The sequence below is a fragment of the Mirounga angustirostris genome, unplaced genomic scaffold (assembly GCF_029215605.1).
Source record: "Mirounga angustirostris isolate CCGP_5_RB_7025 unplaced genomic scaffold, mMirAng1.0.hap1 SCAF_5, whole genome shotgun sequence".
NCBI lineage: Eukaryota > Metazoa > Chordata > Mammalia > Carnivora > Phocidae > Mirounga > Mirounga angustirostris.
The window spans coordinates 59,541,312-59,555,991 of record NW_026991713.1 but is presented as its reverse complement, the minus strand read 5'-3'; the positions used below and the strand labels follow the sequence as shown (position 1 = coordinate 59,555,991).

General features: G+C 52.9%; 1 protein-coding gene across 6 annotated transcripts; it reads right to left on the bottom strand.

The window, feature by feature from the left end:
- Positions 1–1,327: 1,327 nt before the first annotated feature.
- SMUG1 (single-strand-selective monofunctional uracil-DNA glycosylase 1) lies at positions 1,328–14,379 on the bottom strand. 6 transcript variants are annotated; one of them, XM_045870560.3, is made up of 5 exons: positions 7,500–7,598; positions 6,205–6,340; positions 5,789–6,046; positions 3,698–3,999; positions 1,328–2,676 (listed from the first exon to the last, which is right to left on the bottom strand). In XM_045870560.3, the coding sequence occupies exons 4-5, from the start codon at positions 3,929–3,931 to the stop codon at positions 2,149–2,151; spliced, it is 762 nt and encodes a 253-aa protein (XP_045726516.2). In that variant the 5' UTR covers positions 3,932–3,999; positions 5,789–6,046; positions 6,205–6,340; positions 7,500–7,598; the 3' UTR covers positions 1,328–2,148. The 6 variants fall into 6 exon arrangements, with proteins under 6 accessions (XP_045726516.2, XP_045726515.2, XP_045726517.2 ...); XM_045870559.3 differs by lacking the exon at positions 7,500–7,598 and adding an exon at positions 6,534–7,436; XM_045870561.3 differs by lacking the exon at positions 6,205–6,340 and having other exon boundaries at positions 7,500–7,591.
- Between the last annotated feature and the right edge of the window lie 301 nt (positions 14,380–14,680).

Here is a 14,680-nt window from a genome sequence, read left to right as displayed (position 1 = left end):
CAGGAAAGCACTTCCTTAGAACCACGGTTTTATTATACAGGATACCAATCAGGCGCAGCCAAACAGAGATACAAGAGGCAAGGTCCGAGAGGGTTTCCCAGCCCCGCTGCTAGGTACTTCCCCGCAGAAAGGGGACACAGCAGCCGGCTGTGGCACCCACGCATTCACCACCCAGGAGGCTCGCCAGAGTCTGTGTCCGGAGTTCTCATTAGGGTTTCATTACATAGGTATTATCGATTGACATCACTGACCACATGGTTGAATTCCATCTCCAGCCCCCCCCCCCCCCCCCCCCCCGCCTCGGTTCAGGCTGGTATCACCTGGCTCATAGCCCCAACCCTCTAATCAAATGGTTGGCCTTTCCGGCATAGTCCTGGTCCAGAGTCAATTTCAGCATAAACGCAAGTGTGTGGTCTGAGGGTCTAACAAAGACACTCCTATCACTTGGGAAATTCCAAGGATTTAGACACTTCCTTCCCAAGAACCAGTGACAAAAGCCAGTCAAATTCTTCATTATACAAATGGGGACACTTACACTAAAAAGACTTGCTTTTTTTTTTTAAGTTTATCTTACATATATATTTTTTAGTAATCTCTACACCCAACCTGGGGCTCCAACTCACAACCCCATATCAAGTCTCATGCTCCTCTGAGCCAGTCTCCCCTATACTAAAAATCTTAATTTTGAAAGATGGAGATGACGTATCCCAGGAGATAGAATCCAACCACGTGTTCCTCATTAAGATGGTCTCAAGACCCACTCTACTCCCAACTTGGTTCACCTTCCCAGCCCTATTAAAGGGGCACATCAACCAGTCATCCAGCAGACACGAGAAATGAGTTAGGTGGAGCTGGCGTGCTCCCATCCACCCATCAGCGGCTCCCCACAGGGCCCTGAGCAGCAGACAAACCCCTGACTGAGACCCTTAAGCTATGGTAAGACAATTAGAGGTCTGTTTACATCATCTCCCCGGATACCCAGAAGAACCCTTTGCAACAGTGAAGAGGTAAGAGAAGGGAAAAATCTAAACCACCCCTTCCATCTCTGACATGCAGGAGGGAAAAAAGGACCCACACAAAAGGGTTTAGGAGCTTTTTTTTTTTCCTTTTAAAGATTGTATTTATTTATTTGACAGAGAGGGCACGAGTGGGGGGAGGGGCAGAGGGAAAGGGAGAGGGAGCAGCAGACTCCCCGCTGAGTGGGGAACCTGAGAGATCATGACCTGTGCCAAAGGCAGGCGCTTAAGCAACTGAGCCACCTATACACCCCGGTTTAGGAGTTTTTAATGCTTAGACTGAAAAATCACAGGCTGCGTTTTTCATAAAGTTACTGGTCCACCTCTGGCAGGGCAAGGATCTGCCCCTCACCCAGCAAGGTCCTGGAGTGGGGGCACTCCTTTTGTAGTGTGGTACAGTGACGCCCCAACCAAGAGGCAAAAAAGCAAGAAGGATAAGGAGCACCCGCCAGGCAGGACGCAAGGCACTTCCAAGTGTTCTCTCACTTAATCCCCACCCCAACCCCATGAGGTAGGGATCCCCGTTTTACAGATGAGGATCCTGAGGCTTGGAGGGGTCCATCAAATCTGTCCAAAGTCATAAAGTTCACAAAGCCATGAAGCCTCAAAGCCGAGATGAAGAAAGCCAGGTCTTCTGGTCTTCCGCACTCTGCCACACTGAATTCTTTCTCTGATCCAGCCTCAGTCTCCCATAAGAAGTTCACTCTTAACATCCACAGCCTTCGCTTTGTCCTGGTCCCTGTGAGGAAAAGGCTCAGCTTGCAGGAAGCTGTTCTAGGAGGATGGGTGGGGGTCCTGGCAGGATCTTTCCTCTAACACAGCAAATACGGCCCCAGAAGTCACAGTTCGGGCCCGTCTCAGCTGAGCAGAGGCCCTGGCGCCAACAGTGAGGTAGTGCAGTTGGCAGACGCCCCGTCTCTGTGGCCTTAGCTACCACAGGAGCAGGGGCCGTGCTCAAAGGAAGGGGAAGAATGCAGCCAGCGGACTAGTGTCAGACCTGCCACGGCAGGCCCCGGCAACCAGGGAGCCCAGAAGGCCCCTGTGGCTCCAGGCCAGGGGGCGTGTAGTCCTCTGCTTGCCCCGGGATGACTTGGGGGCCTTGAACATGCCCTGTGCCGGGCCACAGGGGCCCTCATTTCGTTAGCAGCGGCAGCAGCCCCAGCTCATTCAGTCTCTCCTTGGCCGCTGCCTCCCAGCCCCTGTTGGCCTGTGGGCTCCGAGGTGAGGGGTGCAAAAGCCCCTCCACCTGGACCTCAGGCGTCAGGCCTGCCAGAGCCCGCCGCGCCCGCTGCTCCGCCAGGCGCCCCACTCCCACCACCAGCTGCACCCCCAGCAGCTGCACCTGCCTGCAGAGGGCCGCGTCACAGGCCCTAAGAAGCTGTTCTCGCTGCCTGGCAGGTAGCTCGGCGGGAGTGACGTTGCGCCCACTGGGAGTCAAGAAGAGCAAAGGACACAGATTGTGGACAAAACAGTGACGGAAGAAGACCTCGGGCTGTCCACAGAGGTTCCGGAAAAAGCCCCAGAACCGGGCACCGCTCACCTCCGACTGAGGGCACTCCAGTCCCAGCACTGGTCGCTTCGGGTGCTCTTGGGGTGGGGTCAACACAGGTCCCCCAATGCCCAACCAGTCCCGGACTACGCTCACTTCCCCAAAGGGCACCTGCCGGGAGGGAGAGAGACAGGAGGGTTTCAGTCTGGAGATCTGACACCTGGGTTCTGCACCAGCTGCACCCTCTAATACTGGACACCCCACCACTACCCCCACCCCCTTCACCCAAAGGCCTGAGACGAGGATTCTGGCCCTATGGTTTGATCCTGCCCATCTTTCTCCAATTTTTCACTGTGGACTGTAATGCGGAAGAATCTGTTTGCTTCTATCCCCACTTGCCTTTGGAAGCAGAGAGAGAGAGCATATGGGAGTATCTGGCTCTCCACAGGATGTGATGGGTAGTATTGGGGGCAGACAGACAGTCTGAGACAGAAAGACAGCCAGGGTTAGAGGAGGCACAAAGGACTGACCAGCGCTCTCTCGGTGCCCTCTCAGGCCGGAGCCTCAGGCTGTCATTTCCATCGATCATCATTGATCACCTTTCATCCCCCAGTCGGGGTCAATAAAAGCGATTGAGCCTCCTGCCCCGAAGCCTCTTCCCCTCCCCCATCTGCCAAGCACCCCCACTGAGGGGCATTCACTCATCCCAAGGTCTGAAAGGAAAGCAGGCAGGCCCCAGAGCCAGCTCTGTTTTGAGCCTCTCCTCAGCTAAGACACAGAAGCAGGACGGCTGAAAGCCCTGCATCTCTTCCATACCCACCCGTCAGCCAGTCTCCCCTGAGGAGCCGGCATTCCTGGCCCCTCTCCCGACCCCCACCACACTCTAGGGAAAGAGGAGATCCGGCAAGGTAAGGTAAGGATGGGGCGGGCGGAAGGAAGGGCTCCAGAGGCAATTAGAGGACAAGCTCACAGGGGAAACGGAACTACCATTAATGTGCTTGGTTAACTCTGGGCTGTGAGGCCAGGAGAGTGTCTGAGACCACAGGAGCCAGCATGTGTACTGGGAGGGGATGAGGGGCCCGTCCCCACACGGGGCCACAGCCAGGCACACGCTCCTCCCCCACTGCAGCACAGCCAAACATCCACCTTGGAGCCTCCCACTCCAGCCACCAGGGGAAGCCAAACCCTTTACCCCAGTCTGGGCCATGCCAAAGGGCCCGGGGTTCATGCCCAGGAAGAGCACTTCCTTGGGGCCTCGGCAGTAGCGGGTCACATAGCTGCGGTGCGGCTCCCACGCATACTCCACAGGATTGTAGATGATGCCCACAGGCTCTGAGAACTGCAGCTGGCTCAGTTCAGCATTGAGCCGCAGCTCCTCCTCCAGGAAGCCCTCAGCCACGCTTGGAGGGCAAGGCTGGGGCTCCATCAGGGCACTGGCAGGCTCATGGAGGGGCTCCAGTGGATAAGCGTGGGGCACAGCCACGTCGCTGCCACCTGGAAAAGAGAAGGACAGAGGCCCCATCAGTCTTCAGCCGTAGAGTGAGAGGGATCCAGGCTGGCCATGGCTGGCCCTTCCAGGGCTCAGAAGAGACCATCAGCCATCGCCTACCCTCTAGGTTTGACTGAGCTCATCTCAGTTCTTGGTGGTGAAGGGCCCTTTCACTGCCCACTTCAAGTATCCCTCCTCTTCCTATGTCACCTGGTGAGAATAACCCGTCATCTCCCACTCCAAACCTCCTTTCCATCAGGCTTAAGCCTTGAGTCACTAGTTCCTAGGCCATGCCAAGCACATGGGAGGTTTTCAATATATATTTACTGGTGGCAGACTTTCAGCACCTCTAATGTCATCCTTAATAAAACAAGCTCAGCCAGGATGGGCTGTGTCCTGGAAACCGATGTGCTGAAGAATGAGATGCAGGTGCACAGCCAGAGCCCAGAGACTAATTACACAAGGCTAATTACAATTGCTTCCAGGTGGTGAGCAATTGCTCTGTGCCGGGTACACCTCATTGATCCTCATAACAACCCCATGAGGTGAGTGTTATTGCTCCCATGTTACAGGTGAGAAGACTGAGGCTTAGTAAGATCAAGCAACTTGCCCAGGGTCACGCAGTTAGCAAGTAATGAAGCTGGGATTTGAACCTAAACTATGTGACTCGAGGCTATGCTCTTAACCACCCAACTCATCTTGCCTGAAACGGTTCAATCAGCCACCCTGCAAATCCAACAACCTCCACAAGCCCAGCCCAACTTCTTGCCCACATTCAAGAATCCTCAGTGGTCAGCAGGATGATTACTGGACTCAGAATAGACTCTTACAAGCTATGTAACCATGGCCAGAGCCTCAGGTTTTCTCATCCAAATACTAGAATAATAATTATCCACTCAATAATAGCAATATAAAGAATGGAATGAGATGTTGCATGTAAGTGGGGGTTGGGAGGCAAGGGGGAAGTGGAGAAGCAGAAGAGAAAGAGGGAAGAAGCTGGGAGGAGGCAGAGGGAGCACTCCAGCAAGTTCTGTAGCTACAAAGACTATTCCTTCTAATCTTCCTTCTCACAATTCCCATGCAAACCCAGTGTTCCAGCCTGACCATTCCACTCACTCTTTCAAAAATGCCTTTCCTACCCCAACTCCCAAAACTTTGCACATGCCATTTCTTCAAACCCAACCAAATACACTCCTTAAGTCAACCAGGACTGTGACTCCTCTGCCTCTCCACACACCCAAACCATACCCATCCTTCGAGATGCAGCTCCAACAATCCCACTGGAAAGCCTGCCCTCCTTAGGACACTGTAGCCATGCAGTAACGCAGGAGGTCTGGTGTGAGACCTGGGAATCTGTATTTTTTTTTTTTTTTTTAAGATTTTATTTATTTATTTGACAGAGAGAGACACAGTGAGAGAAGGAACACAAGCAGGGGGAGCGGGAGAGGGAGAAGCAGGCTTCCCACGGAGCAGGGAGCCCGATGCGGGGCTCGATCCCAGGACCCTGGGATCATGACCTGAGCCAAAGGCAGACGCTTAACGATTGAGCCACCCAGGCGCCCCTGGGAATCTGTATTTTAAACAAGATTCCTCAGGTGATTCCAATGGTTGATGAAGGCTCAAACCGCTGCATGTCACCATGGTTAGTGGCTTCTTTCCCAATTCACACCTTGCCTCCCTACCTAGACTTGAGCAGATCAGAAGCCAGGTCCTGTTCAACTTCCCTCTGTATCTTTAAGGTCCTAGCTTTAATTAGGTAGTCAACAAACACCCACTAGACTCTGTCCATCCTACCTTTCTCAATCCTCTTTAAAACGACCTTCTACCAAGGAGTCTTTCCCGATGGACTCCTCTCCATTTCTACAGCCGGAGTTCACTCAAGGCTCAGCTGCCCACTTTGCACTCCAGTTGTTTCTGAGGGTTTGCCAGCCTCTGGGTGTGTTTCCATCATGTCTGGGCCTCCCATGGGGCAGGGACCAGGGTTCTTCTCCTTCATGGGACCTCAGGGTTGACAGAACAGCTTGATCCATCAACCTGTTCTCGGACCCTAGCCTAGGGCAAGTGGGAGAGAAAAAAAGTCAGGGTCAAACTTAAGAAACCCTTCTCCAGACTGATCTCAGTAGTCTTTTACTGCTTTGTCCAGATGGCTAACCAGGGCCAACTGGGCTCAAACAAAAGCCAAGAAGGGAGCCGTGGAGAACTCAAATTACCTCCGGGGCCCTTGCTTTGCACATCCCCATGTAGTGCCAATGTTAGTGGACTGGCTGCTCCAGCTCTGGGATCTCTCTCAAGTCTTAGGCTGAGCCTACCTTTGATCTTTAGAGACCTGTGCTGAAGATAGCAAGGCTGCAGGGTACAAAAAAAGAATGACAAGGCTTTATTCGCAGCGTTCCAGTTTCAAACCTAATCTGATAGCAAGAGACACAGTCTGGGTGTCTAAATCCACTTCTAATCCTGGTTTTGTCTCCAAGTTTCTCTTAAGCAAATCATTTAACTCTCCTCTCTATGAAATGAAAACCACAAATTCCATCCAACCTACCATCAACTGTTAACTCATTTATTTTTTTCAATACTTATGAGTCTCTTCCATGACAGGCACTGTGGTCGTCTCTGGACGAGGAAGAAATCCAAAATGAATAAAATGCAGGCCTTGCTCATAAACTACTGAGAGAGGACAGATAAACAACTATAATACACTGTGGTTTGAGCTTTAACATCCTAAACAATACACTATGAGAACCCAAAGGAGGAACTTGAAAGTCCTATCTAAAGCCACCAAGAACCAAAGACTTAAGAAACGCAGACACAGGGATGCGTGGGTGGCTCAGTCGGTTAAGCGTCTGCTTTCGGCTCAGGTAATGATCCTGGGGTCCTGGGACCGGGCCCCGCATCGGGCTCCCTGCTCAGTGGGGAGTCTGCTCCTCTCTCCCTCTGCCCCTTCCCCTGCTTGTGCTCTCTCTCAAATAAATAAATAAATTTTAAAAAAGAAAGAAACGTAGATACATTATAAATTACAGTGTCATACTAAGTGCAAAGGAAGCGGAGGGTGATCCAGCAATAAGTCTGGCCATCTAGGTTCTGACACTAAATCCTGATAGTGAAGAAGGAATCAAAGACACTATCCATTCCCCTATCCCTTGGAGGCACTCCAGGAATCTACAGGGACAATCAGCAAATCCTTAGACTAACAGTAGTAGTGGTAGGACATGGACTCAAAAACACCATTTATCCCTTCTACTGGTTCTGAGAGGGCCGCCGGCTAAGGGTCCGTAAGAAAATCTCCGTGTCCGCCCTCGGGCTCCGCCCAACGGGAAAACCACGTCCCCGCAGGCTCCCCGGGCCGATTCCGTGGGCTCGACTGTTCCTCTGCCGGCGCAAGCCCCAAACAGAGCAAAGGTCCCCAAAGCATAAACATTCCTACTCCCTGCCCCACGCCGCCCCACAACCCTGAGAGCCCCAACCCTGCCCCTCAAGACCCCAGGTTCCCAGGCTCCTACTTCCTCACCTGGTTCAGCGCTCCATCCGGTTTCCGGTTCCCTTCCCCACCCCCGGGCGCGGAGGACAGTGGGAGTCGTAGTCTACTTTGTTTAGGGAAAGAGATTGGCGTTGCCGCGGCAACTTCCGCCGGAAATACTCAAATCCCCGGAAGGCGTGTTAAATTAACCCTAAGTGACTCTGGGGATTGTAGTTTAACCCTTACATCGGGGTAAAAAGCAAGAAAGCTTTAAGAGGCCAGGCTTAGTAAGGACCGCGGAGGTCCTGGCTTCTAGCTCTAAAGGGCAACACCCTTCCAAAAATTCATCGACAAGGCTTTTCCAAACAGGATTGCGAATCAAGGAACTTCAACCATCCCCAATCTCGAAACTCACCTGAGAGTATTAACAATGGCTAAAAGACCATTTCTAGTCCTCTTGCTGCCCCAAGGATAAGAGATCCCTCCTTTGCAGCCTTCCAAGGACTATATCTAGAACATCCACAGAGGCACTTCTGGAATCTCCTAACAACTCTTTTTTTTTTATTATTTATTTATTTGAGAGAGAGAGAGCATGAGGGGGGGAGGGTCAGAGGGAGAAGCAGACTCCCTGCAGAGCAGAGAGCTGAATGTGGGACTCGATCCCGGGACTCCAGGATCATGACCTGAGCCGAAAGCAGTTGCTTAACCAACTGAGCCACCCAGGCGTCCTCTAACAACTCTTTAGTAATGGCTTTGAGACTCTTCCATCTCCCATTACTGCCCATGCCTTTGTCTCCATGGCTTTCACATTTGACTTCTCTCCCTCCTCTGCCATGCAGTCCACCCAGCCCTATAATCTCCCACCCTTCCCAATCCTTCCCCTCAAATACTTCCCTGAACATTCCTAACCCCATGGCTGCACCTAATAGTCCATTCCCTCCCAACTCCCTAACCCAAATCAATGTCCAGAGCTGTCCCACTCCTATTTTTGTTTTTTGGGGTTTTTTTAAGATTTTATTTATTTATTTGACAGAGAGAGAGCACAAGCAGGGGGAGCAGCAGAGGGAGAGGGAGAAGCAGGCTCCCCGCTGAGCAGGGAGCCGGATGTGGGGCTCCATCCCACGACCCTGGGATCATGACCTGAGCCGAAGGCAGACGCCCAACAACTGAGCCACTCAGGCGCCCCCTCATTTTGTTCTTGTCCTCCATCTCGGTATATTTCTATGTCCTCACTATAAGGTTAGTTTATATTTATTTATAAACTGGAAACTCCATAAGGCTAATTGCCTTCTGGATTCCTCCCACCTCCTGCACGCCTCAGCACAGCCATGCCTGAGATCAGGAAGAAGCAAGGTCTCCCTCCAGGTGGTAAAGAAGGAGACCAGCAAACCCTAGAACAGGAAAAAGTGAGAGAACAAGGATGCTACCCCCTTCCCAACCTTCCCCTGCTCTCCTACCAACAGACAAAAGCAGCATGAGCCTTAGGGAAATGTGAGCAGCAGCTCTCTGACACCAAAGGTGAGAAACCACCCCCACCTTGCCAGACTTTGGAAACAGTGTTAATCATCCACCTCACAAAGTCTGTTATTTCCTGAGCTTGTGTTTGTGCCAGATTCTTTCCCTCTTTGTGTCTTTGCCTCTCCCTGCCTATGTAAATGTATCTCTATCCTTACTCTCTTATTTTGGGGGGTTTGGTTTTGTTTTGTTTTGTTTTTGTTTTTGTTTTTTAAAGATTTTATTTATTTATTTGAGAGAGAGAATGAGAGACAGAGAGCATGAGAGGGAGGAGGGTCAGAGGGAGAAGCAGACTCCCCGCCGAGCAGGGAGCCCGATGCGGGACTCGATCCCGGGACTCCAGGACCATGACCTGAGCCGAAGGCAGTCGCTTAACCAACTGAGCCACCCAGGCGCCCTTGTTTTGTTTTTTAAGTAGGCTCCATGCCCAGTGTGAGCCCAACACAGGCCTTGAACTCACGACCCTGAAATCAAGAGCTGAGCTGAGATCAAGAGTCTGAGGCTTAACTGACTGAGCCACCCACATGCCCCCATCCCTATTCTCTTGTATAGCTTTTTCTCTGTATCTGTCTCCCTCTGTGTATATCTATCCCCATACCTCTGCTTCTTTCTCTGGAATGTCTGAAATAAGACTATCCCAGGCTTCTAGAACTGACTGCCCCCTCAGGCTCCTCTGTCTTCATAGATCTATGCATTTGTATGTTGCCGAACAAAAATTTGGCGGGGGGGGGGGGGGGGGCACACTGTTGTCATCTTATTACTTAAAAATTCTAGGAGCCTCACCATCCCTTGGGCAGCCCTCCTGCCCATCCTACCCCTCTGCCACTTGCTTGCCAGCCACTTCCAGTTTATCATCATGGCAGCCCCTCCACTTTCCAAGTCTGCTTCTGGTAAGAAAGTAATGAGTGAAATGAGTGGCAGGCAAGCAGAGATCCATAGGACCCTAACTCCCAATGCCAACTTCCAGGAAGAACTGTTTCTGTCCCCATAAGCCCATTTGTCCCAGGAGCCCAGAGATAGGAGGTCCCAACATAGGGAGAAACTGAGTCTTGGGCAACCCCACAGTGAGTCCCTATAGCTGACCTCAGTGGGGTCTGGGAGACTTCTCTGTCTAGGCCATGCTACTCCTCCCCACCTGGTGGGTCCTTCTCAGGGAAGATGGAAGTGAGAAATCCTGAAGTGGGGGTTGTTAGAAACAGAGACCCATAGATTTTCAAGAGGTAGAGCCTGAGAGATGAAACTTGGCCTAGCCTGGGGCCCTCCCAACCTGTCTTGCCAGTGTCCCAGCCTCCTGGACCTCTGGGAAGTCTCCAAAGGCCGGCTGACTGTCATTTATGGATAGAACTTATAGGGTAGGAGCAGAAGCAGACCTGTGGCCTGAACAGAGCCTAGAGAGTTGGGTCACTCCAGGCCTAGGTCAGGGCCCTCCGCTGCGCACCGGGCTGCTCCTGGGGCCGGAGCCCAGGCAGGAAGGGGTTAACCTGAGGGTTTGTTTTCCTTTGGTTTCTGCGAGCAGCCGAGGCTGTGTTGGGCCACGAGCGCCATCTATCGGCCTCTGGTGATCCTAGCTCTGACTCCCAGCTCACCGGCTCCCAGGCAGATCTTTTAGCCCTTCCCCTGCCTCCATGCTCCCAGGGTAGAGAGGGGAGTTGTCTAGCTGCAGTAGATATTGGGCATTGGAAAAGGTGAGGGCCATGTTTCCCTCTCCCCAAGTACCAGACGTGACCCTTGATAGCTCCTGCCACCTCTGCGCTAGGGAACCCCAAAGGGCTTCTGGTGTTTGCCTTTCAGGGTAGCCATATCCCCCAGCTCCACCACACTGGGCACTTTCCCTCTCTCAGCCCAGTAAACATTAAAAGAGCATGGGAGAGGAGAGGTGGCGTGGCGGAGGCCTTTAGAGTGTGGTCTTGGGACTCAGACCGCCTGGATTTGAATCCCAGCTTTGCCACTTACTAGCAGCGACCTTGGGCACGTTACTTAACTTCTCTGTGCCTCAGTTAGCTCAATTGTAAAATGGGATAATCACTGTAAACCATCTCTTCTTTTGTGATAATTAAATGACTTAGTTACACAGGTGCTCAGTACAGTGCCTAGCACAGAATAGTGCTCCATAAAGGTTAGTTATTGTTATTATGAGCATGAGTCAGGGTCTCAGGCAGACGTTAGTCTGAGAACCCAAGATCCAGACCACAGAGCCATATCAGACACACAAACACAGAGGACAAGACTGGGCAACACATCCCTGGAGATTTCCACAAAGATAGTGACCCTTATGTGCAGGTCTAGGGGCCAGAAGTTTAGGATTGCAAGGGAAGTTTCAGGTCTCCAAGATCAGCAGGAAATTGGATGAGAGGGTCAGAGAAAGGAAGAACTTGAGGTAAAGATGTAGGATGGAAAAGCACAAGAGGTATTAACAGGCTCTTAAAAGGACCCTGATTTAGGGAAGTGGAGAGAGGTCCCTGATGTGTGGGGCGAGCAAGGGCCACCGCATCCCATAACATGTCTTTCTTGGTACAGGCACAAAAGTCTCAAGGTTTGATCAGGCTTCCCAGTCCTCCAAAGAATTGAAGCCCAATCCCAGCTCTGTGAGGGCCTTAACCCTCAATGTTTTTCCCCAGCCCGGTGGGGAGGTGACTCACAGAGGGAGAAAGCTATCTGCAGGTCCCACACGTCCGGCTCCCACCTCCCTCCCAGAACTGGAGAACCAAGGAAGCTGTGGGTGCATCCATCGGTGTCTTAACAGGTTCAGCCATGTCCCTGTCCCTGTGTCTTCTGTATCTCTGCCTTCCTCTACCTCACTGGCAAATAGGTACAGAGGCTACTTCTCCAAGGGGCGAGCTGAGGGGCAGCGTGACAGCCTCTCAGATAAGACAGAAAGGCAGAGCCAGTGGGGTCTCTGGTCAGTCTCACCACCTCCCACCCCCCCATCTCAGCCCCAAGGCAGCACAGACCAGCTTTATGGATTGATGGCCACTTAACTGAAGGCGGGTGACCGCTTCCACGTCTCTCCAACTCAGGTGTTCTCCCTGTCCTGGGGCCTGGACGCCTGGGTCCCCAGGAGAGGGGCAGGACAGGCTGGATGGGCGGATTTGCATCGCTTACTTGGGAAGCAATTATCGGAGGAGCTGTCAGCGCAGCGCGGCTCTCTCTTCACTAATCGGATTTCACCAGAGCCCCGGGCTGGGGGGTGCTGAGTAATTTGGCTTGATGCAGTGGTGGGAGATGTCGGGGCCAGGAGGCCGGACAATCCGTCTGAGTGGTGTTCGAGTTGTCCAGAGCAATTATCCTGAGGAGACCACACAGACATCAGGCGGACAGCCAGCCAAGGGGACTCGACTGATCCCCAAGTCCTGCAGCAGGACTTGTGGCCGAGTGGGAGGAGCCTCTCCCACATGTGGAGCCAAATTAAACAACTGAGAAGAGGAGTCAAGAGGAATCTGGGAGAAGGGCCACATAACCCAGTGGGAAGGGGACCCTAGATACCAGCTTCCAGTCTACCCACCGTCCAGGCCCTGCCCTGCCCTGCACCCCCAGCGCACCAACAACAGAGCAGGGACCTGACCAAGGATGAGTCTTCCATCCTCGCTTCTCCCGCTGCAGTGCTCCCAGACCACGCTTTCCCTGCCCTTGTCTCTGGCTCTGTCACTTGCCTTCTCTTGTCCCCACAGCCCTTTTGAGCCTGTCCCCTCCTTCCACCCATGCTGCCCAGCTCCCTCTCTCCCCAAGTTTGCACTGGACGGCTGACCCCTCTCTCTGCCTCTGTCTTCCATTTCACACCTTTCAGAGTAGTGATAAGGATGATGACAACAATGAACCTTGACTGAGTTCTCCTCCTCCACCAGACACCACCCGAAGTACTTTCTGTGGGCTCTCCCATCTGCTCCTCAGAGTAGCACTGTGAGGGCCAGACTCCATGTCCCCATGTACCTATGGGGACACAGCCGCTGACAGAACTTCCTGAAGGAGGTAGCACATCTGGGCATTGCCTCCTGAGCTACCAGGGCAGCCCTGCCCCGTGTCTGGTGTACGAGGAATGTCTGTTGACTGAATCAATGATGGAATGAGTGATTTACCCTACTCACTACTCCTGGCTGGCCTCCAGGTGATATCTACATGCCTGGTCTGGCCTCCCCGCCCTCTCCTACCCTGATCCCCCATTGTCACCTCAGCCTGAGGAGTGTCCCCTCTCCACACACTCCATCCTACGACGCACTGGAAAGCTCCACTGACTCATCCTCTCCTGCCTTTGCTCGGTGGCCCATCTTGTCCCCTTTGGCCGGAACATGCTGCCACTGAATACACTCTCCTCACTCCCCGAGGCCCAAGTCGAATGTCATATCCCCTTGGAAGCATTCTCTGATCCTCCCATTGTTTGCACCTCCCTGAGGACCGTTGTCACCAACTGGTAAGTGGTTCACCTATTGCTAAAATGCCTTACGGCCCCTGCTAGATTGTTTTGAGAGGTAAGCATTCAGTCTCCTCTCTCCTGGGCTCAATTAATATCTGCTGAAAATATTAATATCTGCTCTTTTTTTATCTCATTCAGAGATGTTCCTACCGTGGGTTGAAAGGAGCACTCAACTCTCGAGGTAATTTGGAGTTGGGGGTTTGGCAGTTACCAGTGGCCCGACCTTAGGAAGACCATTAACCCCTCCGAACCTCGGGCTGATCATTTCATTCCTCACCTGGAAGAGACAATGACAAAGCCTACCTCGAAGGACATGCGACGCATCCTCCTCTTATCTGCTCCGAGCCTGTCTCCAAAGCTATGGAGATCTGTCTCTCTCCATCTTTCTGCATCATGACTGAGCCTCTGCCTCTCTGACCCCCACCAATTCAGGCACAGCCCAGGAGTCTAACCACTCAGCTCCCTCACAGTCACTAGGCCTTTCATTTTTCCTGATGTTACCTTTCCTGGGGGTGGGGGTGGCCCCCCCTTCCGCCAAGAGCCCAGAGGACCAGCCTCACCTTGGCTTCCTCACCCCCCCTTAACAAGTGAGACCTTGAGTTCTCCCTCTGAAAATATTAATAATAAAGAAACAAGGCACTGGGCATGCAACTGGATGCAAATTGGACCCAATTCTCAGTCCAAGAAGTAGAATGCCTGAGCTGTGGACCCAGAGAAATCCTGTGCTCATTTGCATGCTATTTGCATTATATTTACATGTGATCAATTTCGTGTTCAAACGCACAATCCTCCCTCCCCAGTTTTTCTCCCCCAGGGTACCCCTCAGCCTCTGACCCCCATCATTCCCCCCAGCCCCTACTCCACCTCCCCTAGCGCCTGCCACAACCCTCCTTGTCCCTTTCCTCCTTCCTGCCAAGGTCCCCAGTGCCCCCTCCCAGGTCCCTCCCGACCAGCAAGGACCCGCTTGCCCCATACCCAGAACAGATTCCTGGGGTCTTACCCCTTAGTTCAGGAGGGGCATCCCTGCCTGCCCCCTCCTGCCCTGAGCCGGGCGGGCGCAGCAGACAGCAAGCGCGTCTCTCAGCAAATCCCAGCCCCATTCAGCCTGGTGATTAATGGCGCTGCCCTCCCCATGAACCTGCCTTTAATACTGAGGAAGTTATGAAACCGCTATACATCAGCAGCTCCGGCCCGGCTGCCCCCACCCGCCTCCTCCTCGCCTCCACCCCCCACCCTCCAGCTCCCTCTTCAAAATCTCATTTGGGCTCCTGCCGCCCAGGCCCACCCCTCTGCTGGCCTTTGCTGGGGG

Bases quoted from the DNA above. Each gene is read 5' to 3' on its own strand.
- SMUG1 (XM_064591153.1), bottom strand. From the start codon at position 3,931: ATGGAGCCCCAGCCTTGCCCTCCAAGCGTGGCTGAGGGCTTCCTGGAG. The intron at 2,677-3,697 runs GTAAAGGGTTTG...CCCTCCCGGCAG, and splicing joins TTGGCATGGCCCAGACTGGG to GTGCCCTTTGGGGAAGTGAG.